We start from the raw sequence: 27,207 nt of genomic DNA, 5'->3' as shown, positions 1-27,207 counted from the left end.
AAAATTTTTATTTTTCACCAAAAATTAATTTTTTCACCAAAATTTTTTTTCACCAAAAATTTATTTTTCAATAAATTTTTATTTTTCAACAAACTTTTTTTTCACCACAAATTTATTTTTCAATAAAATTTTATTTTTCAATAAATTTTTATTTTTCACAAAATGTTTTTTACACCAAAAATTTATTTTTCAAAAACTTTTTTTTTCACTAAAATTTTTTTCAATAAATTTTTATTTTTCCACAAACTTTTTTTTCACCAAATTTTTTTTCAATAAATTTTTATTTTTCACCAACATATTTTTCGATAATTATCTTAATACTTTGATGAAGGGTATATAAGATTCGGCACAGCCGAATTTAGCACTCATTTTTGTTTTCTTTTAAAAAAGGTTGCAAAATTTTCTTTTGTTTTAGTTCTTTTTTATTTTCCTAAAGCCAATAAACAATTAAGTAATTATTAGCTACTTAATTTCTTTAATGCATTTTTTAATTGAAATGTTTAGCAAAAATTATGAAACGGATCAAAAGAAAAAAAACAGCATCCAACCAACATTTTTGCCCATTAAATTTAATGTTTAATTAAACCTTTTTTTAATGTTTTTTCGTATTTTGTTTTTGCTTTCATTTCAGCCATGAAGGCTGCTTTACTTATACAACGTTGGTATCGGCGCCACAATGCACGCATGGAAATACGCCGACGTTACACCTGGTCCATATTTACAAATTTGGAATATGCCGGCGAACAAGATCAAGTGGAGGTGAGTAAATAATTTAAAGATTTTGTTTAATTCTTGTTATTGTTTGTAAAATTGGAAAAACAAAATTTGAATTTCCAATTTTATTTTTTACACTTTTAAAGCTTCAATAGTCAATAACTCAGCATGTGCTGATGGGTATTGTATGAAAATGAGAATGTTTGTTATAGAGGTGGTAAAGGTATTAACTGTAAACCTTTACCGCAGGTATTTTGAATACTGTTGGATTAATTTAAGTAAAATTGTGCCTCAAATTTCATACTTTTTTGAGGTTTACTGCTGTTTAAGCTTTGTTGTTGAAATAAGATAAAAACTGTTTTAGTTTGTCGATTTTATATGTTTTATTTCTAAAATTTATAAAAAAAAATTACTTTTTAACTTTTTGGTACTTTTTTCTAATTTAGTACTTTGGTACTTTTATGGTACTTTTTATTTTTTCAAATAATTAAGCATAAGGTTTAATTTTTTTAATTAATGCTTATTTTATTTGCAGAAAATAAATTTTTCATAAAAGTACTTTTTTGGTACTTTTTTGAAAAATTTACCAATTTGGTACTTTTAGAGTATTTGTTTTATTTTTAATAATTGTCTTCTGAAAAATAAAGAAAAACAATATAATTTTGATTATTAGTAACTTTTTCCTTATTTCGTACTTTGGTACTTTTTTGAAAATAAATTTTTCATAAAAGTACTTTTTTTGTAAAAATACTTTTTTTTTACTTTTTCATATATTTTCCAATTTCTTCTATTTTTAATAATTTTCTTCTGAAAAATAAAGAAAACCAATACAATTTTGATTTTTAGTAACTTTTTCCTCATTTTGTACTTTAGTACTTTTTTATTTTTTCACATAATAATGCAAAATGTATAATTTTTTCAGTTTTACTTACTTTTATAGCAGAAAATTAATTTTTCATAAAAGTACTTTTTTGGTACTTTTTGATAAATTTCCTAATTTAGTACTTTTTGAGAATTTCTTCTATATTTAATAATTTTCTTGTTAAAAATAAAAAAAAAGGAAACAATTTTGAATATTAGTAACATTTTAGTAACTTTTTCCTCGTTTTGTACTTTGGTACTTTTTCTTTTCTCACATAATTATGCAAAATGTATAATTTGTTTAAGTTTTACTACTTTTATAGCAGAAAATCCATTTTTTGTAAAAGTACTTTTTTTGGTACTTTTTTATTTATTGGGAAAAAGTATGCAAATAGTACTTATTTTGGTACTTTTTCTATTTTTCATTGAAAATGTTTATGAATTTTTGTTTTGAAAATGTTCTTTATCGTCAAAAAATCAATTTTGTGTTTTAGTACTTTTAAGGTACTTTTTTTGGCATTTCAAAATTTAGTACTTTTTGTGTAAATTATTATTTTTAATAATTTGTTCAATAAAAATAAAGTAAAGTATGAAACAAATTTTAACTTTACTACAATTTAGTACTTTTTTCTCATTTTTAACTTTGGTACTTTTCTGGTACTTTTTTGCTTTTTCAAATAATTCAGCATAATGTTTAATTTTTTTTAATTTATTCATATTTTAATTGCAGAAAATTAATTTTTCATAAAAGTACTTTTTTGGTACTTTTTGAAAAATTTTACAATTTAGTACTTTTTGAGTATTTCTTCTATATTTAATAATTTTCTTGTTAAAAATAAAGAAAAAGAAAACAATTTTGAATATTAGTAACATTTTAGTAACTTTTTCCTCATTTTGTACTTTGGTACTTTTTAATTTTTTCACATAATCATGCAAAATGTTTAATTTTTTCAGATTTACTTAGTTTTATAGCAGAAAATCTATTTTTTGTAAAAGTACTTTTTTGGTACTTTTTTATTTTTTGGGAATAAGTACTGATTTTGGTACGTTTTATATTATTCATGGATAATTTTGTGTAAAGTACTGTTAAGGTCCTTTTTTTTGATAATTTTCAAATTTAGTACTTTTGAAATTTCTTAAATATTAAATCCTTTAATTTTACTTTAAACTGTTGTTATAAATTTTTGAAACATAGCCTGACTTTCTTTTAAATGGCAAGACACATGTAACTTTTTTTTTTTTTTTTTGTTAAATAAAGTAATAAAACATTTGTATAAAATAATTACAGCCGTTTTTTTCTCCATTATTACAAATATAATTGGAAAATTTCATGAAATGTCAAAAATTGTTACAAAAAATAAAACAGAAAATTAATTTTTGTTGTTGTCCACCACCTGCCAACGTTACATGAATGTTGTAACAAGGACACACAGAAAAAAACGAGACGAATTGCGTGTATTTCATACACAAAAATAAAAGGACCTTTTCAAAAATATTTCCACAATTGTTATGCAGCAAATGAATTGTAAAGAAAGAATCACAAACAAAAGTGATACAAATATAGAGAGTAGACATACGGAAAGGGGACGGAGTACAAAAAAAATGTTTGCCAACATTTATAAAATTTCAGCAAAAATTCTTTTCCAGCTTTTTAAACAGCAATGTTTCATAAATATCGTCTAACCTTTTTTTATATTTTGCAGCTTGTTTTCCTTAAGAATTTTGTATATTAATGGCTTGTTATTAAAAAAAGGGCCGTTTAAAAGGCCATATAAATATAAATTAGAGGTAATTTTGCTGTCTTCGCAAAAAAGTACCAATTTTAAATGTAATTGTTTAAATTGAAACCCAATTTAGTAAAAGAAATGTAAATGAAAAAAAAAGAAATTTTTTTAAAGAATTTATGAAATTATATTTAAATTTGTTCAAGGTTTTTAAGATTTTATACATTACTATAAAGAAATTCAGTTTTGTACCATAAATTGAGTACTTTTTTGGTACTTTTTATATTAAAAGCAACATATCCATTTTGTATTTAAAAAGTTTTTGGGTACCTTTTTGCTGATTTGGTACTTAAGTACTTTTTGTGTACATTTTTATTAAAATTAAAGAATATTAAATTTTTTTATTTTAGTACCTTATTGGTACTTTTTTCCCATTTTGTAGTTTAGTACTTTTCTGGTACTTTTTTATTATTTTTTCCTTAAAATCATGCATATTATTTATTTTTTTATGTTTTACTCATTTTAATAGCAGAAAATAGCATTTTGTAAAAAAGTACTTTTTTGGTACTTTTTAAATTTTTGGAATAAGAACGCCAAATTTATGTTTTTCTGGTTTTATTTAACATTTTCTATTAAAAGAAAAGTAAAATGTGTTTAGTACTTTTCTGGTACATTTTAGTTTTTAATCCTTTTTGTCTTTGGTACTTTTCTGGAACTTATTTTAAGTTTATAATCATGTAAACTGTTTAATTTTTTAAGTTTTACTCATTTTAATAGCAGAAAATCCATTTTTTTTAAAAAAGTACTTTTTTGGTACTTTTTAAATTTTTGAAATAAGAACACCAATTATATGTTTTTCTGGTTTTATTTAACATTATTAAAAGAAAAGTAAAAATTTCTTTGTCCATACCTTAGTTTGGTACATTTTGTACTTAAGTACTTTTCTGGTACCTTTTAGTTTGTGATGCATTTTATCTTTGGTACTTTTCTGGATCATATTTTTTGTTTATAATCATGTAAACTATTTAATTTTTTAACTTTTACTTATATTAAGTGCAGAAAATTCACTTTTTAAAGAAGTACTTTTTTTGGTACTTTTTTTATATTTTTGGAATAAGAACTTTGGTACTTTTCTGAAACGTATTTTTTGTTTAATTTTTTAAGTTTTACTGATTTTAATAGCAGAAAATCCATTTTGTAAAAAAGTACTTTTTTGGTACTTTTTTAAATTTTGAAATAAAAACTCCAATTATATGTTTCTCGGGTTTTATTTAACATTTTATATTACAATACCTTAGTTTGGTACATTTTCAACTTTAGTACTTTTCTGGTACTTTTTCATTTGTTTCTTTTAAGCATTCCAGCTGTTAATCAGTTCAGTTCTCAATTTAGCTTCAATCATTGGTTACTTGAACTTCAATCGTTCTCTAAGTAGAGCATCAATCGTGGTCTAACTTGTGCATTGATCATAGGTATTTGACCTTCAATCGTAGCTCTTTATAAAGGCGAAGTTGAGCTTCGATCGTAGGTCTCTATTATGTCTTGGTTGACCTTCAATCGTAGGTCTTTACAAAGTCGTATTTGAGCTTCAATCGTGATCTAAGTTTAGCTTCAATAGTAGGTCTTTATGAAGTCTTAGTTGACCTTCAATCGTAGGTCTTTATAAAGCCGATTTTTATCTTCAATCGTGGTCAAAGTTTATCTTGAATCGTATACCTTTATGAAGTCTTAGTTGACTTGCAATTGTAGGTCTTCATAAAGTCGTAGTTGACCTACAATCGTGATCTAAGTTTAGCTTCAATTGTAGGTCTTTATGAAGTCCTAGTTGACCTTCAATCGCAGCTTCAATCGTGGTCTAAGATTAGCTTCAATCGTAGGTCTTTATAAAGTCTTAGCTTACCTTCAATCGTAGGTCTTTATAAAGTCGTAGTTGAGCTTCAATCGTGGTCCAAGTTTGGCTTCAATCGTAGGTCTTTATAAAGTCTTAGTTGACTTGCAATTGTAGGTCTTCATAAATTCGTAGTTGAGCTTCAATCGTGATCTAAGTTTAGCTTCAATTGTGGGTCTTTATGAAGTCCTAGTTGTCCTTCAATCGCAGGTCTTTATAAAGTCGGAGTTGGACTTCAATCGTAGGTCTTTATAAAGTCTTAGTTGACTTGCAATTGTAGGTCTTTATAAAGTCGTGGTTGAGCTTCAATCGTGGTCTAAGTTTAGCTTCATTTGTAGGTCTTTATAAAGTCTTAGTTGAACTTCAATCGTAGTTCTTTATAAAGTTTTAGTTGACCTTCAATCGTAGGTGTTTATAAAGTCGTAGTTGAGCTTCAATCGTGGTCCAAGTTTGGCTTCAATCGTAGGTCTTTATGAAGTCTTAGTTGACTTTCGATTGTAGGTCTTCATAAATTCGTAGTTGAGCTTCAATGGTGATCTATGATATAAATTTCAATCGTAGGTGTTTATAAAGCCTTAGTTGACCTTCAATCATAGGGCTTCAATCGTGGCTTTACGTAGTTTCAGTTAGTTTAAATCATTGGTTAGTTAAGCTTCAATCGGTTATCTTTCATAGTCTCAGTTGAGTTTCAATCATTGTTTCATTGAGCTTCATTTCGCTAATAAATAAAAAACAAAAACTGTTTATTTGACAAAATTTTGTGTAATTTTCTTCATTTAATTTCTGCTTACTCGGTTTCCCCCCTATTAAATTTAGCGGAATTTTACTAAATTAAGCATTTATTCCCTTTACATTTTCAGTTTGTTAATTAGCTACAAAATAAAATACGAGTATATACTTAAATATACTTATTTAAGTAAAGTATATTTGTAGCACACTTATGTAAAAATTCCCCGCTAATTGGTCTAATGTCAACACTTTTTTTTTTTTTTTTTTTTTGTTGCAATTAAATTTCTTCTGTCCCATTTAACTAAATACTCGCACCATTCATTTTCATTTCTAAAGGGAGTTTTTCTGGGGTTTCCTTGGCATTTTAAATGAGCCAGCAGCAGCAGCATGCAGCACGTTGTTGCATGCATGAAATTGTTTCCATAGTTTAGATAGTTTGTTGTTCTATTGTTTGACTCAATACTGTGAAAACTAAACTACAAATTTGCATACAGTTTCAAAATTGACCTTTTTACTAATTTGCTTTCAAAAAAAAAAAAAAACAAAGAGAATAAAGTTGATTTTAATTAAATGAATGGATAAAGTTGTTTTTAAAGTAGGGTTAAGATTATTGAAATTTAAGTTTAAAATTTAAATAACAAATATTTCTTTTTTGTTTTCTTTACAGCTTTACAATTTCTTTAATGCTTTATTAATACACATTCCAAATGCTGCCGCCCAAAGAGGTGGCTCTCTAGCTTCCTCCCAAGCTTCTTCGATAGGTAAGTTTTTCTCTCTACCAAAAAAATTGAAAACCTGGATGTAAAAGTATTTTATCATTTCCTATAGATCAATTTGATTCCAAATATTCCGATGAATCTGATTTTCATGAGGAATATGATAGTGTTTCGGGTGCCAGATATAAAGGGCCACCAATCAAATTTCCATTAACCAAAAAAGATATTGATACCTTAATAGATTTGTTTCGCAAGAAAAGGGTAAGTGAAATTAAATTTATAACAAATTGAAATATTATACTTAAAGAAAACATATTCGTGCTAACAAAGGAATATAATACCTAACGAATGACATAAATTATTTGGTTCCGGCAACTGAAAATCCAAAAATTCGTTCATCACCACCACAAGTCTGTTTTCTTTATGTAGATTTCATAATTTTCCTTTCTTTTGTTTTGTTTTTATTTTATTTAATTTTTTTTGTTCTATTTCTAGTCAAATCGTCTTCATGCTCGCTATGTGGGCGCTATTTTAAGAGAAGCTTCTATAAAACTTCGCACTTTGCCAAATTTAAATACAGCCTCTACGGCCATTTCCAAACAAATTACAATCTGTGGTGATTTGCATGGCAAATTGGATGATCTCTTGGTGGTGTTCTATAAGGTGAGTGGAAAAAACAAATAAAAGAAACTAAAGTAAAAGACACAATCAAACCTCAAAGGACTTTATGTTGTCTAAGTTGAGTTTCAATCGTAGGTCTTTACAAGGTCTTAGTTGGGCTTCAATCGAAGGTCTTTATAAAGTCAATCTTAGGTCGTTATAAAGTCTTAGTTGAGCTTCAATCGATGGTCTTTAGAAAGTCTTAATTGAGCTTCAATCGTGGTATAAGTAGAGCTTCAATCAAGGTCTTTATAAAGTCTTAATGGAGCACCAATCTTAGGTCTTTATAAAGTCTTAGTTGAGCTTTAATCGAGGTCTAAGTTGGGCTTCAATCGTAGGACTTTATAAAGTCTTAGCTGAGCTTCAGTCGTAGGTCTTTATAAAGTCTTAGTTGAGCTTCAATCGGGGTCTTATTTGATCTTCAATCGTAGGTCTTTATAAAGTCTATGTTGTGCTTCAATCGTAGGACTTTATAAAGTCTTAGCTGAGCATCAGTCGTAGGTCTTTATAAAGTCTTAGTTAAGCTTCAATCGCGGTCTAAGTTGAGCTTCAATCATAGGTCTTTAGAAAGTCTTAGTTGATCTTCAATCATGGTCTATTTGAAGGTTCAATCGTAGGTCTTTATAAAGTCTTAGTTAAGCTTCAATCTCGGTCTAAGTTGAGCTTCAATCGTAGGTCTTTATAAAGTCATAGTGGAACTTCAATCTTAGGTCTTTCTAAAGTCTTAGTTGAGTTTCAATTGTAGCTCTTTACAAAGTCTTATTTGAGCTTAAATCGCGGTCTAAGTTGAGCTTCAATCTTATGTCTTTATAAAGTCTTAGTTGAGCTTCAATCGTAGGTCTTTATAAAGTCTTACTTGAGCTTCAATCGAGGTTCTTTAGAAGGACTTAATTCAGCTTCAATCGTGGTCTTAGTAGATCTTCAATCGACGTCTTTATAAAGTCTTAATGGAGCTTCAATCTTAGGTCTTTATAAAGTCTTAGTTGAGCTTCAATTGAAGGTCTTTAGAAGGTCTTAATACAGCCTCAATCGTGGTCTAAGTTGAGCTTCAATCGAGGTCTTTATAAAGTCTTAACGGCGCTTCAATCGTAGGTTTTTATAAAGTCTTAGTTGAGCTTCAATCGTAGGTCTTTATAAAGTCTTAGATGAGCTTCAATCATAGGTCTTAATAAAGTCTTAGTTCAGTTTCAATCTTAGGCCTTTCTAAAGCCTTAGTTGAGCTTCAATCGCGGTTTAAGTTGAGCTTCAATCGTAGGTCTTTATAAAGTCTTAGTTGATCTTCAATCACAGTCTAAGTTGAGCTTCAATCCTAGCTCTTTATAAAGTCTAAGTGAAGGATCAATCATAGGTCTTTCTAAAGTCTTAGTTGAGCTTAAATTTTAGGTCATTATAAAGTCTTAGTTGATACTCAATAGTGGTCTAATATAAGGTTCATTCCAACGTCTTTCTAAAGTCCTAGTTGAGCTTCAATCCTAGGTCTTTATAAAGTCTTAGTTGAGCTTCAATCACGGTCTAAGTTGAGCTTCAATCGTAGGTCTTTATAAAGTCTTAGTTGAGCTTCGATCGCGGTCTAAGTTGAGCTTCAATCGTAGGTCTTTATAAAGTCTTAGTTGATCTTCAATCGTGGTCTAATTGAAGGTTCAATCCTAGGTCTTTCTAAAGTTTTAGTTGAGCTTCAATCACGGTCTAAGTTGAGCTTCAATCGTAGGTCTTTCTAAGGTCTTAGTTGAGCTTTAATCTTAGGTCTTTGTAAAGTCATAGTTAAGCTTCAAACTTAGATCTTTATAAAGTCTTAGTTGAGCTTCAATCGTGGTCTAATTGAAGGTTCAAACTTAGGTCTTTCTAAAGTCTTGGTTGTGCTTCAATCGCAGTCTAAGTTGAGCTCCAGTCGTGGGTCTTTATAAAGTCTTAGGTGACCTTCAATCGAGGTCTTTTTAAAGTCTTAGTTGAGCCTCAATCGCAGTCTAAGTTGAGCTCCTGTCGTAGGTCTTTCTTGAGCTTCAGTCACGGTCTAAGTTGAGCTTCAATCGTAGGTCTTTATAAAGTCTTAGTTGAGCTTTAATCTTAGGTCTTTGTAAAGTCATAGTTGAGCTTCAAACTTAGGTCTTTATAAAGTCTTAGTTGATCTTCAAACTTAGGTCTTTATAAAGTCTTAGTTGATCTTCAATCGTGGTCTAATTGAAGGTTTAATCCTAGGTTTTTCGAAAGTTTTAGTTGAGCTTCAATCACGGTCTTTATAAAGTCTTAGTTGAGCTTCAATCATGGTCTTAGTTGAGCTTCAATCATGGTCTAAGTTGAGCTTCAATCCTAGGTCTTTATAAAGTCTTAGTTGCACTTCAATCGCGGTCTAAGTTGTGCTTCAATCGTTGGTCTTTCTAAGGTCTTAGTTGAGCTTCAATCTTAGGTCTTTATAAAATCTTAATTGAGCTTCAATCACGGCCTAAGTTGAGCTTCAATCGTAGGTCTTTATAAATTCTTAGTTGAGTTGTAGTCTTGTTTGAGCTTCAAGCCCATTTGCACAATTGGTTTATGTTTTAGTTCCAAATAATTTATTGCCTTTAATTAAATTTCAATCTTTCTTCTTTCCAGAATGGCCTGCCATCTTCCGAAAATCCGTACATCTTCAATGGTGACTTTGTGGATCGTGGCAAAAAGGGTTTGGAAGTATTCCTATTGCTATTAGCCTGCTTTTTAGCCTTTCCCAATGGAGTTTTCCTAAATCGTGGCAATCATGAGGATTCAGTAATGAATGCACGTTATGGTTTCATACGTGAAGTGCAGCAAAAGTACAAGGTAATTTAAAAAAATTAGTTAAAATTACTTTAGAACAAAAAACAAAAATAAAAAAATGCATGAAATTATAATAAATTTAAATTCCTTTTTCTACTACTTTTTTAAAAAAAAAAAAAAAACAATTTGTTGTCTTTTGTTTAAACTGACCTGATGACGATGATAATGATGATTATTATCCTGATGACAACAGCGCAATTCAACGAAATTACTTAAACTCATTGATGAGGTGTATCGTTGGCTGCCATTGGGCACTGTTATTAATAGTCGTGTATTGGTGGTGCACGGTGGGATATCCGATACAACCAATTTGGATTTAATTAAAAGTCTTGATCGTGGCAAGGTAAGTGAAACGTACAAAAACATAAAATTAAATACAGCAGCTAGATAGATACATAGCTAGTGGAAGGACATAAAATATCCTTTTATATTTGTTTTGTTATTCAGTTGTAGTATAAATATTATTACTTGTTAACTTTATCTTGAGTTGTGAGTGAGTCAGGGGTGTTTGAAAAAGGCGTGTTTTGTGTTGTAACTTAATGGTTGAGTAGTTTTCCCAACTACCTACCTTTTACAGAGTTACAATATTTTGTTTTCTATATTGTTTAGTTATTTTCTTCTTATGTCTTGGGTTTTTTTTACAAAATACTTAATCGGGTTCATTGACGCCATTAGTTTAACTCTGGCGCTAGTTTGCTTGTTTTACTTTAAACTAAAGGAAGATAGAAGGTTTAATAAATATCAGCTTTTAAAGATTTAATAAGACAGATGGCCTATGATTGATTCTTTTATTATTTTATATAAATTCTGCGAAGTTTTGTGTCTTTCGCAGTTATAGTTCACCTGATATTCCATAATAACTATTTACTTTTAATGGGAGGTGCCACGCCCACTCGAAATTTCAAAATAAAAAGCATCCTATTATTACTTCGAGATATAAAGGAACATACTGTTCAAGAGGATCGATCCTGACTTAAATTACATACAAATTTCAATGTTCGGCAATTGTTTACATTATGTAAACAATGTAAATTAAGGTAAAAATGCTTAAGAAACCAAAAAATAACAATTGAGGCAACAATTTAAAGCAAATTCTTAAATTTTACAATTCTTGACAAAATGTAAATAATGTAAAGAATTATGTAAACGATATAAACAGTAAAGTAACAATGAACTAGAGTATGAAAATAGTAAATTTCATACAAATTTAAATATTCTGCAATTGTTTACATTATGTAAACAATGTAAATTAAATCAAAAATGCTTAAGATAGCAAAATATTATAAATAAGGCAAACATTTAAAGGAAATTGTTAAATTTTACATTGATTTACAAAATGTAAATAATGTAAAGAATTATGTAAATGATGTAAATCGTTCACTTACAATGATATATAGCCCTTAAATAGTAAATATCATACAAATTTCAAAGTTTTTCAATTGTTTACCTGATGTAAACTATGTAAATTAAGGCAAAATTTTGAGGAGACAAAATTATTTCAATTAAAGCAACATTTTATAGCAAAAATTGACGTAATGTAAAAAATGGTGTAATTAATATAATTAGTTTGTAAATAATTTTTAAATTATTGAAAATCTAGCAAATGGTTCATACTTTACATTATGTAAACAATGAAAATAAGGCCACACATACTTTTTCAACTTGCAAAATTAATAAAATATAATAAATTCCTTTAAAAATGCAAGGTTTCACAACTGTTTACCTAATGTAAACAATGTAATTTAATTAGTAAATAATGAGGTAAATAGTAAAAATTTAAAATTTCAATTAAATTTCTATATTTTAAAATTGTTTACATGAGGAAAACAATGTAAATAATATAAAAAATACATAATTTACAAAAATATTACAAATTTGATAAATTGGATTGGAAAAATAAAAATTAAATAATTCTTTGCAAATTGTAAATTATGTAAACAATTGTGTAAATAATATATAAATGATTAATTTTCTCTTATAAAATATGAATATTCATGAAAATTGCTTGTAAGTTTAAAAGCTAAACAATTCTTTACATAATGTAAACTATGTAAATATTAATAAAAATTTCAGATTTCGTTTATTTAAATCATAAATTATGGCACTATAAAAGAAACTTTAATATTTTATGATAGTTGACAAAATGTAAATAATGTCAAGAATTATGTAATCTGCTATTTTTAGTAAATTTTCCATAAAACTGCTATTTATAATAAATTTTCCAAAACCTGATATTTATAGTAAATTTCCAAATATCTGCTATTTATCGAAAAATTTTCCATAAATCTGCAATTTATAAAAAATTTTCAAAAAATCTGCTATTTTTAGAACATTTTCCATAAACCAGCTATTTATAGTAAATTTTCAAAATCCTGCTATTTATAGTAAATTTTCAAAATCCTGCTATTTATAGTAAATTTTCCATGAATCTGATATTTATAGTAAATTTTCATAAACCTGCTATTTATAGTAAATTTTCAAAAACCTGCTATTTATAGTAAAGTTTTCAAAATCCTGCTATTTATAGTAAATTTTCAAAATCCTGCTATTTATAGTAAATTTTCAAAATCCTGCTACTTATAGTAAATTTTCCATGAATCTGCTATTTATATTAAATTTTCCATAAATCAGCGATTTATAGTAAATTTACAAAAAAGTACTATAAATAAATTTTCTATAATAAATAAATAAATTTTCAAAATATCAGCTTTTTATAGTAAATTTTTCATGAATCAGCTATTCATAGTAAGTTTTTAAAAACCTGCTATTTATAGTAAATTTTCCATAAATCTGCTATTTATAGTAAATTTTCATAAATCTGCTATTTATAGTAAATTTTCAAAATCCTGCTATTTATAGTAAATTTTCAAAATATCAGCTTTTTATAGTCAATTTTCCATGAATCAGCTATTTATAGTAAGTTTTTAAAAACCTGCTATTTATAGTAAATTTTCCATATATCTGCTATTTATAGTAGATTTTCAAAAACCGGCTATTTATAGTAAATTTTCCATAAATTTGCTGTTTATAGTAAATTTTCATAAACCTGCTATTTATAGTAAATTTTCAAAATCCTGCTATTTAAAGTAAATTTTTAAAATCCTGCTATTTATAGTAAACTTTCCATGAATCTGCTATTTATAGTAAATTTTCCATAAATCAGCTATTTATAGTAAATTTACAAAAACAACTATAAATAAATTTTCTATAATAAATAAATAAATTTTCAAAATATCAGCTTTTTATAGTAAATTTTCCATGAATCAGCTATTTATAGTAAGTTTATAAAAACCTGCTATTTATAGTAAATTTTCCATAAATGTGCTATTTATAGTAAATTTTCAAAATCCTGCTAATTATAGTAAATTTTCAAAATCCTGCTATTTATAGTAAATTTTCAAAATATCAGCTTTTTATAGTCAATTTTCCATGAATCAGCTATTTATAGTAAGTTTTTAAAAACCTGCTATTTATAGTAAATTTTCCATAAATCTGCTATTTATAGTAAATTTTCAAAATATCAGCTTTTTATAGTAAATTTTCCATGAATCAGCTATTTATAGTAAGTTTTTAAAAACGTGCTATTTATAGTAAATTTTCCATATATCTGCTATTTATAGTAAATTTTCAAAAACCGGCTATTTATAGTAAATTTTCCATAAATCTGCTGTTTATAGTAAATTTTCATAAACCTGCTATTTATAGTAAATTTTCAAAATCCTGCTATTTAAAGTAAATTTTTAAAATCCTGCTATTTATAGTAAACTTTCCATGAATCTGCTATTTATAGTAAATTTTCCATAAATCAGCTATTTATAGTAAATTTACAAAAACTACTATAAATAAATTTTCTATAATAAATAAATAAATTTTCAAAATATCAGCTTTTTATAGTAAATTTTCCATGAATCAGCTATTTATAGTAAGTTTTTAAAAACCTGCTATTTATAGTAAATTTTCCATAAATCTGCTATTTATAGTAAATTTTCAAAATCCTGCTATTTATAGTAAATTTTCAAAATATCAGCTTTTTATAGTCAATTTTCCATGAATCAGCTATTTATAGTAAGTTTTTAAAAACCTGCTATTTATAGTAAATTTTCCATAAATCTGCTATTTATAGTAAATTTTCAAAATATCAGCTTTTTATAGTAAATTTTCCATGAATCAGCTATTTATAGTAAGTTTTTAAAAACGTGCTATTTATAGTAAATTTTCCATATATCTGCTATTTATAGTAAATTTTCAAAAACCGGCTATTTATAGTAAATTTTCCATAAATCTGCTGTTTATAGTAAATTTTCATAAACCTGCTATTTATAGTAAATTTTCAAAATCCTGCTATTTAAAGTAAATTTTTAAAATCCTGCTATTTATAGTAAACTTTCCATGAATCTGCTATTTATAGTAAATTTTCCATAAATCAGCTATTTATAGTAAATTTACAAAAACTACTATAAATAAATTTTCTATAATAAATAAATAAATTTTCAAAATATCAGCTTTTTATAGTAAATTTTCCATGAATCAGCTATTTATAGTAAGTTTTTAAAAACCTGCTATTTATAGTAAATTTTCCATAAATTTGCTATTTATAGTAAATTTTCAAAAACCTGCTATTTATAGTAAATTTTCCATAAATGTGCTATTTATAGTAAATTTTCATAAATCTGCTATTTATAGTAAATTTTCCATAAATCTGCTATTTATAGTAAATTTTCAAAATCCTGCTATTTATAGTAAATTTTCAAAATATCAGCTTTTTATAGTCAATTTTCCATGAATCAGCTATTTATAGTAAGTTTTTAAAAACCTGATATTTATAGTAAATTTTCCATATATCTGCTATTTATAGTAAATTTTCCATAAATCTGCTATTTATAGTAAATTTTCATAAACCTGATATTTATAGTAAATTTTCAAAATCCTGCTATTTATAGTAAATTTTCAAAATCCTGCTATTTATAGTAAATTTTCCATGAATCTGATATTTATAGTAAATTTTCATAAACCTGCTATTTATAGTAAATTTTCAAAAACCTGCTATTTATAGTAAAGTTTTCAAAATCCTGCTATTGTAAAATATCAGCTTTTTATAGTAAATTTTCCATGAATCTGCTATTTATAGAAAATTTTCCAAAAACCTGCTATTTATAGTAAATTTTCCATGAATCTGCTATTTGCAGAAAATTTTCCAAAACCTGCTACCATCTGTTGTTTGTAGTAAATTTTCCAACACCTGCTATTTATAATAATATTTGCAATATTTCTGCTATTTATAGTAAATTATCCAAATATCTGCTACTAAATTTTCCTAAAATCTTTTATTTATAGTAAATTTTGCTAATTTTTTTAGTCAAATTTTCTATTTTTGAAAATGATTTACGATTGCCGCCTTAATAAGTCTAAATAAATTCCTATGATTTCCTTAAAATCATATTTTGTGTTCTACATGTTTCTCAACCCCATTGTGCAACACTCCTCTAAATTGCTTGCTTTCATTAATGCCTTTGTTTCAATATAGATATTTAGGATTCCCATTTTTTTTTTGAATTTTTCCTTCATTGTGATAACAATATTGTATTTTTGCTGTTTGTTTAATACTTTGTATAAATATACATATTTTAGCAATCCTTCTGTCCCTGACTCCGTCCTTCCGTCCGTCGATTCTGGCTTTTCCTTTCAATATTCATTTGCAGTTTATGCTACTTAAATTCGTTACAATTCATTGGTTTGAAAAAATCGTAAGCATATATTGTGTTAGTGTAAATGCTCTTGCTTTTGTTGTGTCAATCAATAAATTGAAAAAAAAGAAAGAAATCATTTGTTGTTTTAATTAATTAAGTTCCATTAAATTATTAACCTTTTACAATCTAGCAAATTTTGTAATACTTTCAGCTATAAATCATTTATTTAAATTTACAATAGAAGAAAGGAAAATAATGTAAATGAAATATTATGATTACTAATTTCAAACTGTTTGTTTTATTTTTAGTAATTTAAATATTAACAATAACTGTCAATGACAGTTCCAAATGGATATTTGGGAGTTAAAATTTACTTAAACAAAAAAGACTACAACAAAACATGAAATTGATGGCTGTTTGCTTAAATAAACTGTCATAAAATTATACAAACAAATGATGTGTAAATAGTTTATATTCACTTTAAGATTATTTTTGTTTTAGTAAAAAGTTTATATTTCCTGTATTTTATTATTTATATGGGTTTATTTCATAAATTTCTTATTGTTTACCTTGTTTTAAACATTGTTTACATTATTGACATTTTGTCAATTGAGCTAAAATATTAAATTATCTTTCTATAATTGTTGAATTTACTGATAAAGTCTTTAAATTATGAATTTTTTGTTATTATTTTTATTGGTTACATCAGTTAATGATTAAATTTTATAAGAAAAAATCGATAATTTTATAATTTGTATGTATTTTTTTATTATTTACCCAAATATTACATTATTTACTTCATTCTTTACATGATTTACATTTCGTCAATTAAGATAAAATATAAAATTTTCATTCATAGCTATATAAATTATTATTTAGAGAAGAGATATGTATATGAAATTTTCATATTGTTTACATTGTTTACCTAATGTAAATAATTGAATAGATTCTAAATTTGAAGAACTTTTATAGTATACCAAGGAAAAACAATAATTCAAAAAATTTTAATGGTTTTTTGTTAGTTTACTTTATTCTTTACATTATTTACATTTTGTCAATTGAGGTAAAATATTGAATTTTCTTTCCTACTAGCATAATTATGATTTAAATAAAAGGAATATACATTTTTTTGGTATTTTCTACATAGTTTACATCATGTAAAGAATTGAAAAACTTTCAAATTTATAGGAAATTGTAATAGATTTTCATATGTAAAGCAAATTGATTTAATTCATTATTTACACAATAATTTCATTATTTACTTAATTCTTTACATTATTTACATTTTGTCAAGTATTAAATTTACTTTCATAGTGGCATTATTTAATTTTTAAATAAGAGAAATCTGAAATTTTTAGAAATATTTACTTAGTTTACATCATGTAAGGAATTGAATAGCTTGTAAACTTAGAAGAAATTTTAATGAATATTCACATTTATCCATTATTTACACAATTTTTTACATGATTTACATTTTGTAAAAAATTTTTTAATTTTTAGTTTTCAAACCGAATTTTTCCTATTTGTAATATTTTTGTAAATTATGTAATTTTTATGTTATTTACATACTTTTGTTCATGTAAACAATTATAAAATATAGAATTTATACAGACAATTTTAATTTTTCACAATTTACCTAATTATTTACTTATACATTACATAATTTACACATTTCTTTACATTGTTTACATTAGGTAAACAATTATAAAATATTGGAATTTAAAAGAATTTATAATATTTTATTAATTTTAGAAGCTGAAAAAATATTTGTAACATTATTTACATGGTTTACATAATGTAAAGAATTACAAAAATTTAAATTTACTATTTTTAGATCCTAGTTCATAGTTAATTTACTATTTACATAATGTTTTCTACAATTTACATAGTTTACATAATGTAAACAATTTCAAAACTTTGAAATTTGAATGATATTTTCTATTTGAATGCTTTATTTCATTGTTAATGAATGATTTACATAATTTACATAGTTCTTTACATTATTTACATTTTGTCAAGAATTGTAAAATTTAACAATTTCCATTGAATTTTTAGCTCAATTAATATGTATATGTTTTTGTTTTAAGCATTTTTGCCTTAATTTACAATGTTTACATAATGTAAACAATTGCAGAACATTGAAATCTGTATGCAATTTACTATTTTCAGACTCTAGTTCATTGTAAATTTACTATTTACATCATTTTTTCTACAATTTACATTGTTTACATTATGTAAAGAAATCAATATTTTAAAATTTGTATGATATTTACTATTTACCGGCTTTATTTCTTTGTTAGTGAACGATTTACATAATTTACATAATTCTTTACATTATTTACATTTTGTCAAGAATTGTAAAATTGAACAATTTCCATTAAATTGTTGCCTAAATTGTTATATTTTGGTATCTTAAGCATTTTTACCTTAATTTACATTGTTTACATAATGTAAACAATTGCAGAACATTGAAATTTGTGGGAAATTTACTATTTTCATACTCTAGTTCATTGTTATTTTACTATTTACATCATTTTATCTACAATTTACATTGTTTACATTATGTAAAGAAATCAATATTTTAAAATTTGTATGATATTTACTATTTACCGGCTTTATTTCTTTGTTAGTGAACGATTTACATAATTTACATAATTCTTTACATTATTTACATTTTGTCAAGAATTGTAAAATTGAACAATTTCCATTAAATTCTTGCCTAAATTGTTATATTTTGGTATCTTAAGCATTTTTACCTTAATTTACATTGTTTACATAATGTAAACAATTGCAGAACGTTGAAATTTGTTGGAAATTTACTATTTTCAGACTCTAGTTCCTGGCTAATTTACTATTTACATTATTTATATCACGTAAAACTTGGAAATTTTAAGGAATTTATAAAATTTTATTAATTTTTTTTTTGTGTAAATAAAAATATTTTTGTCATTATTTACATAGTTTACATCAGGTAATTAATAGAAAAGTGTTTGAAATTAATTCTCGTATACAATTTATATACCTTACCTCATTATTTACTGATGAATTACAGTGTTTACCCACTTCTTTACTTTATTTACCTCATGTAAAGAATTGTACAAGTTGAGATTTTATACGAATTTATTCAATTTCATTAAGTTTTAAGGCGAACATGTTATTTTTGACCATTTTTACATAATTTACATCAGGTAAATAATTGCCAAACATGGAAATTTAAAAAATTTTACATTTTTATTTTTTAACTTATTAGTTTCTTATGAATTACATTGTTTACCCACTTCTTTACTTTATTTACCTCATGTAAAGAATTATTTAACTTGGAATTTTACACGAATTTATTAAATTTCATTAAGTTTTTAGGCAAACATGTTATTTTTTTTACCATATTTACATAATTTACATCAGGTAAACAATTAAAAATTTGTTGAATATAAAACACATATACAATTTATATAAAATACCTCATTATTTACTGATGAATTACATTGTTTACACCCGTCTTTACTTTATTTACCTCATGTAAAGAATTGTTTAACTTGGAATTTTATACGAATTTATTCAATTTCATTAAGTTTTTAGGCAAACAAAATATTTTTGTCAATATTTACATAGTTTACATCAGGTAAACAATTGCCAAACATGGAAAATTAAAAGAAATTTTACATTTTTACAATTTTTTCTTATGAATTACATAGTTTACACAAACTTTTTACATTGTTTACATCAGGTAAAGTATGGTAAAACTTGGAAATTTTAAAGAATTTATTAATTTTTTATAGAATTACATAATTTTTGCTTATATTTTTATAGTTTACATAATGTAAAGTAGTGTAAATTTGAGAGATTTTCAATAATTTATTTATTTTTAGGCTTTATTTCAATATTTACTGACTAATTCTATGATTTACTTAATTGTTTACATTATTTACATTAAGTCAAGAATGGAAAAAATTTAAATTTTCTTTATCAAATGTTAATGCAATTAAAATATGTTTTAATTTCAAACATATTTGCCTTTATTTTTATAATTTACCTCATGTAAACAATTCAAAATGTTAGAAATTTAAGAGAAATTTCTAATTTTCTTTTATTATATTTAAAAAAGGTCTTTTTTTACTTTCCAACTTCATGTTTTAATTATCTCTTAGGTGTTTGTTAAGTGGCTTTTTAGTTTCAATTAAGTTTTCCTTGAATAAAAAAACAATAGCATACTTTTAGTGCAACTTAATATCATTCGATGCGATGCTTCCGTTTATCCTTCAAATAAACTAAGGAGTGTTTGTTGTATGTGTTTAAGTAGTTGTTTGCTCAAAAAATTAAAGACTTTAGTGTAAATATGCTGTTGTCATCAGTGAAAATGTAGAAGTTCCTTGTTTATTTTAGTTTTTCTATATAAAAAAGACATCTACCCTCTACGTAAATGACTGGTACCTTAACACTTCATTACACACTAAATTAAAGCTAATAAAGTTCATAATGATAGTGTAAGGGAAAGGCTGAGAGGCAGCTGCAGCCTTTAAAGGGGATAGGAACTTGTGTCAACTTTTACCTTAGTTTTCTCCACAACTAACATTATTATTTAAGTTAGAGGAGTTTCCTGTTTTGTTTTTTCTCCTAGGAATCGCCCCTGTTCTCTGTGCTGTTGGTAGTTTACTCATATACACGTCTTTTTACCCTTAAGTAACTAAATAATACTAATAAAAACATTACTATTTTTGTTTCTTTCTATATCCATTATTTTTGTTTGGTTCCTGTTCATTTCGTTGGCTCCTTTAGTATGTTTCAATTTTGCGACCACCAATTGAACAAACTGGCGGAGAGGGTATTGACAAGGTCGAATGGAAACAGGTAAGTGGAAGCATAAATACTACAAAAGAAAGCTATATTTCTGTTAAAAATAACAATTTAAAAATTGTTTACATGAAAAATTTCCCCCAAAAATCGCATTTTTTAAATGTTAAGAAGCCCTTTAAGACAAATCTCATTAAAATCGTTTCAACTTAAGGGATAAAAACAGTGTCAAAATTAAACATATTTATGTATATTAAGCTTTTTCCTTTTTTTGAACTTTATGAACCTAAATACATCATACATCATATAAACTAAAAGGACGAAATGTGCTCCTCATTGCCTTAATTTCCCTTGTCAATTATGAGCAGCAAAAATTAAATTAAATTTTGTTGGTCCTTCGTTTAATAAGTTTTTGCTGTAAAAAAACAAAAAAGCTTACATTTTAGGGTAGTAAATAATGTTAAGAGTAAATAAGTAAGCTAAATTCATTACTGCTGCTCGAAGCATAAAGGCATTATCTAAACAACACTCTGGTAGAAAAATTTTAAAAGCTTTTATTATAAAACTAATTAGTTTAATGCAAAATTTTATAGGAAAAGATTTGTTATATTAATTAAAAATTAAAAGGAAATGATTAGCTTAAAAAAATTAGTTAATATTTTTCTCAAGGACCTTAATTATATCTGACAAATACTTAAAAGCTTTAAATGTAAAGAAAATTATAAAAACGTATGTTATATAAAGACTTTTGATTAGTTTTAAACTTTCACAATCACTAAAAGCTTTTATCGCAAGACATAAACAATATATTAAATTTTTACTAAAATGAGCTAGGAAATAAAATAGATATAGAAATAATTTAAGCTTTTAATAATCTTAGAAAGGTTTTATTTTAGAATAACCTCTAACCCACATTTTCTCAATCTCTGGTTATTTTTTATCGTGACGATAAACTGACAGTTCTCATACAAAAAATGTTAATTGGAGGTTTATCGTTACGAAAAACGATAACCAGATATTGAGAAAATGGGGGTAAAACGGTTATTTTGTAACTAAATTAAAAATTTTTGTTCAAAATTAATTTGAAAGCTTTTATTTTATAAATAAATTAAAAGCTTTTTGGTAAAAAACTAAATTTAAATATTTTATAACCAAATTTAAAGCTTTTGGTTTAAAACTAACTTCAACGCTTTTATTTGATAATTAAATTTAAAGATTTTATTTTATTTAAATCAAAAGCTTTTATTTTACAACCAAATAAAAAGCTTTTGTTTTGTAATTAAATGAAAAGCTTTTATTTTATAATTAAATTAAAAGCTTTTATTTTATAATTAAATTCAAAGCTTTTGGTTTAAAATTAACTTCAAAGCTTTTATTTGATAATTAACTTAAAAGCTTTTATTTTAAAAATAAATTAAAAGCTTTTATTTCATAATTAAACTAAAAGCTTTTATTAGTAATTAAATTAAAAGCTTTTATTAGTAATTAACTTAAAAGCTTTTATTTTTTAATTAAATTAAAAGCTTTTATTTTTTAATTAAATTAAAAGCTTTTATTTTTTAATTAAATTAAAAGCTTTTCTTTCATAATTAAATTAAAAGCTTTTATTTCATAATTAAATTAAAAGCTTTTATCTCATAATGAATTTAAAAGCTTTTATTTCATAATTAAATTAAAAGCTTTTATCTCATAATGAAATTAAAAGCTTTTATTAGTAATTAACTTAAAAGCTTTTATTTTATAAATAAATAAAATGCTTTTATTTCACAATTAAATTAAAAGCTTTTATTTCATAATTAAATTAAATGCTTTTATTTCACAATTAAATTAAAAGCTTTTATTTCATAATTAACTTAAAAGCTTTTATTTTATAAATAAATTAAAGGCTTTAATTCACAAATAAATTAAAAGCTTTTATTTCATAATTAAATTCAAAACGTTTGGTTTAAAATTAACTCCAAAGCTTTTATTTTATAATTAAATTGAAAGCTTTTATTTTATTATTAAATTAAAAGCTTTTATTTTATAAATAAATTAAAGGCTTTTATTTTATAATTTACTTTAAAGCTTTTATTTCATAATTTACTTTAAAGCTTTTATTTTATTTACCTAAAACGATTTTGTTTTAGAATAAGCCTTTAAGCTTTTATTATAGAAAATAATAAGAACATTACACTAAGAATACTCAAAAGCTTTCTATCATAAAATATTTTTAAAATTTGTTAATAAAATGAAGAGTTTTATTAAACAGCTTTTAAGCATGCAAAATATTTGAAAGCTTTAATATTGAAATTTACTTGAAAGCTTTAAAATATAACATTTCTTTAATCTTTACTAAAACATACACTTTTATTGTACAAAATACTACAAATGTTCCAATACCTCTAAAGTTCTTAACAGATGATCTATAAGAGAGCATTTAGTACTGACAAAAATCCTTCAAATTTGTAATTAATTAGAATCGATAGGTCTTCGTTTTAAATAAATGCTTTTTTATTAAAGCTTTTATATATTTTTTTTTATTAAAGTTGAAATATTTGTTTTTAATCAACTATTTTCATGTGTTAATTCTTTTTGCCAGACATGTTTAAATATGTTTAACTTTTATGCAATATAAAATAAAAGCTCTGACCATTAAACATGTCAGAGAGAATCCTGTCAAAATTGTATACACATATGTGAATAATTTACTAAACATCATTCAGCATGTGTAAATTTTTGCCTTAAATTTTTAACAGTATTTTATGTTCAGTTCAGTCGTCAACACCAGCTTATGGGATCCAATATCATGTCCTTCAATATTATTTTGTTGATTTAAAGCTTTTGTTTTAACTTATTCCCATACTAATGAAAACACCATGTCTCTCAGTTTCTACAATTTTTGGGAGGGTGTTTATTGTTGGTAAGATAATCAAACAGAATGCAAGGAAATGGTTTAAAATACGAGATTTTTAGGAAAAATTTTGTTTGGAAAATTCTTAAATTTTCAATTTCCATTGTTCATTTCTTAGTCATTTTATTTGATTTTAATAAAGTTGTAATAAATTTGTTAAATGTCATGCTATTTATTTAATTTCCAAAATTTAAAGAAATTTATTAAAGAACTTCCTAAATGTCTGTAAATGAAACTCATCAATTTTATTCTTTCTAACATTTAACAATTTAACAAAATCAATTTAAATGTCTGCAACGCCTTCAAACAACCACCCTCCATTTCCATTTACATCCGGCCAAAAAACCAACCAACGGAAATCACAAAATTCCTCTAATAAATGTTGAAATTTTTAAATGATTTTTAAAGACAATGTGGGAGTTAACAAAATGTCTGTTTGACTAACAAACTGCCTGAATGAATGAATAAATGACTGACTACCATTAAATATAAAACAATAAACCTCTCAATGGAATAGTAGCTGAAGAACTCCTTAAAAACTGCATGCTAAACATTCTGTTGCATTTCTTTTGCATGCCTTAACAACTGACAGACAGAGTGAATAGAACGGAAGTTATAAATTTCATTTATTAGCAGCTTGAAAAGTTTCGTTTATCTTTATATTGATTTTGCAACTAAAAAATGAGCAAGCTAACAGCAAAAAACAAAAGTTTAAAGGACATACTTTAAATGTAGTTTGAAGTTTTTGTTTAAATGTCAATTGTAATGTAAAGTAATAATTTCTTTTGAAGGAGGAAACTAAAATTGAATCAAATGGAATTTACCATAAAGTTTTTTGCTCATTTTGAAGAATAAAAGTCTTAAGCAGTATTAGTTACATTGAAACTTGAAATTTTTTAATTTTAAGAAAGTAAAACTAACAGAACTAGAACAGAACTAGAACAGAACTAGAACAGAACTAGAACAGAACTAGAACAGAACTAGAACAGAACTAGAACAGAACTAGAACAGAACTAGAACAGAACTAGAACAGAACTAGAACAGAACTAGAACAGAACTAGAACAGAACTAGAACAGAACTAGAACAGAACTAGAACAGAACTAGAACAGAACTAGAACAGAACTAGAACAGAACTAGAACAGAACTAGAACAGAACTAGAACAGAACTAGAACAGAACTAGAACAGAACTAGAACAGAACTAGAACAGAACTAGAACAGAACTAGAACAGAACTAGAACAGAACTAGAACAGAACTAGAACAGAACTAGAACAGAACTAGAACAGAACTAGAACAGAACTAGAACAGAACTAGAACAGAACTAGAACATAACTAGAACATAACTAGAACAGAACTAGAACAGAAAATTGTCTTGTAGAGACTGTGTTTTCTATAGAAAATTGTCTTGTAGAGACTGTTTTCTATAGAAAATTGTCTTGTAGAGACTGTTTTCTATAGAAAATTGTCTTGTAGAGACTGTTTTCTATAGAAAATTGTCTTGTAGAGACTGTTTTCTATAGAAAATTGTCTTGTAGAGACTGTTTTCTATAGAAAATTGTCTTGTAGAGACTGTTTTCTATAGAAAATTGTCTTGTAGAGACTGTTTTCTATAGAAAATTGTCTTGTAGAGACTGTTTTCTATAGAAAATTGTCTTGTAGAGACTGTTTTCTATAGAAAATTGTCTTGTAGAGACTGTTTTCTATAGAAAATTGTCTTGTAGAGACTGTTTTCTATAGAAAATTGTCTTGTAGAGACTGTTTTCTATAGAAAATTGTCTTGTAGAGACTGTTTTCTATAGAAAATTGTCTTGTAGAGACTGTTTTCTATAGAAAATTGTCTTGTAGAGACTGTTTTCTATAGAAAATTGTCTTGTAGAGACTGTTTTCTATAGAAAATTGTCTTGTAGAGACTGTTTTCTATAGAAAATTGTCTTGTAGAGACTGTTTTCTATAGAAAATTGTCTTGTAGAGACTGTTTTCTATAGAAAATTGTCTTGTAGAGACTGTTTTCTATAGAAAATTGTCTTGTAGAGACTGTTTTCTATAGAAAATTGTCTTGTAGAGACTGTTTTCTATAGAAAATTGTCTTGTAGAGACTGTTTTCTATAGAAAATTGTCTTGTAGAGACTGTTTTCTATAGAAAATTGTCTTGTAGAGACTGTTTTCTATAGAAAATTGTCTTGTAGAGACTGTTTTCTATAGAAAATTGTCTTGTAGAGACTGTTTTCTATAGAAAATTGTCTTGCAGAGACTGTTTTCTATAGAAAATTGTCCTGTAGAGACTGTTTTCTATAGAAAATTGTCTTGTAGAGACTGTTTTCTATAGAAAATTGTCTTGTAGAGACTGTTTTCTATAGAAAATTGTCTTGTAGATACTGTTTTCTATAGAAAATTGTCTTGTAGATACTGTTTTCTATAGAAAATTGTCTTGTAGAGACTGTTTTCTATAGAAAATTGTCTTGTAGAGACTGTTTTCTATAGAAAATTGTCTTGTAGAGACTGTTTTCTATAGAAAATTGTCTTGTAGAGACTGTTTTCTATAGAAAATTGTCTTGTAGAGACTGTTTTCTATAGAAAATTGTCTTGTAGAGACTGTTTTCTATAGAAAATTGTCTTGTAGAGACTGTTTTCTATAGAAAATTGTCTTGTAGAGACTGTTTTCTATAGAAAATTGTCTTGTAGAGACTGTTTTCTATAGAAAATTGTCTTGTAGAGACTGTTTTCTATAGAAAATTGTCTTGTAGAGACTGTTTTCTATAGAAAATTGTCTTGTAGAGACTGTTTTCTATAGAAAATTGTCTTGTAGAGACTGTTTTCTATAGAAAATTGTCTTGTAGAGACTGTTTTCTATAGAAAATTGTCTTGTAGAGACTGTTTTCTATAGAAAATTGTCTTGTAGAGACTGTTTTCTATAGAAAATTGTCTGTTTAGACTGTTTTCTATAGAAGTCACAAATAAATGTTCATATCACTCTTATTTTGCAATAAATATATGAATTTTTGTTTGCTTTTTTATGCAATTATTTTTAGTTTCTTCTAAACAGAACGTGTCGTATGTGCTTTCATTTTATTATACCATTTAAAATTAGAATTATTAATCACAAGTACTTTGCTATGCAAAAAAAGTAGCAAAGTTCTGTGTGTAAATGTCTTAATTAAATGAAAGTGTAGGAAGTAATACCCAGATATGAATAAGTACCCATGTGTCTGTGCTTTCCTACATGTGGCTGTGTGTGGAAATATGTGAATAAGTACTAATTTATTATAAATAAAGTAGGTACTTTGGAGACAAAAACAAAAACTTACATTCTTTAGAAAGAATCAACAAAATAGCCCAAGTATTCCATGATATTATTTGAGTTTTTAATTTTTTGAAAGTTGAAATTTCACAAAAACAATTCACGCTATATTAGAAAATTATATAAGAATTATTTTAAATGTATTTTAGATGCATCCAAAGTGTTTAAAATTTTTGAAAAAAAAATATAAATTCAAAATATTTTTGGTATAATTTTTCACTAAAAAAATTTCTCATTAGAGCTTTTGCTATTTATTTCCCCTTCACTGTTTTTAGCAGCACGTTTTACTGTGTATGTCTTACTTTCATAGTCATATATGTATATCAGCAAAAAAACTTTTAGTAAATACTTTCAGTTTTTATGTGAAAAACATTATTGTTTCAAACTCATGCTCTAAAAGTGTAAAAATAAAGAAAGGAAGGAATGAAAAAAACTGCCAACACATTTTTATACCCT

The 27,207-nt window shown here is 25.3% G+C and overlaps 1 protein-coding gene across 2 annotated transcripts in view; it reads left to right on the top strand.

Moving 5' to 3' along the window:
* Nucleotides 1-27,207, top strand: part of rdgC (retinal degeneration C) — a 76,976-nt gene that overhangs the window by 35,997 nt on the left and 13,772 nt on the right. For both annotated transcript variants that reach the window (XM_065504136.1, XM_065504137.1), the window contains exons 2-8: nucleotides 632-759; nucleotides 6,584-6,677; nucleotides 6,745-6,893; nucleotides 7,128-7,295; nucleotides 9,882-10,085; nucleotides 10,276-10,425; nucleotides 20,546-20,617. In XM_065504136.1, coding sequence (XP_065360208.1) covers nucleotides 632-759; nucleotides 6,584-6,677; nucleotides 6,745-6,893; nucleotides 7,128-7,295; nucleotides 9,882-10,085; nucleotides 10,276-10,425; nucleotides 20,546-20,617 — 965 coding nt within the window. The remainder of the gene's footprint in view (nucleotides 1-631; nucleotides 760-6,583; nucleotides 6,678-6,744; nucleotides 6,894-7,127; nucleotides 7,296-9,881; nucleotides 10,086-10,275; nucleotides 10,426-20,545; nucleotides 20,618-27,207) is intronic.

Source organism: Calliphora vicina, chromosome 3 (genome assembly GCF_958450345.1).
Source record: "Calliphora vicina chromosome 3, idCalVici1.1, whole genome shotgun sequence".
Lineage (NCBI taxonomy): Eukaryota > Metazoa > Arthropoda > Insecta > Diptera > Calliphoridae > Calliphora > Calliphora vicina.
Note: the sequence above shows the minus strand (reverse complement) of the source record. Positions and strands in the feature narration are given on the sequence as shown.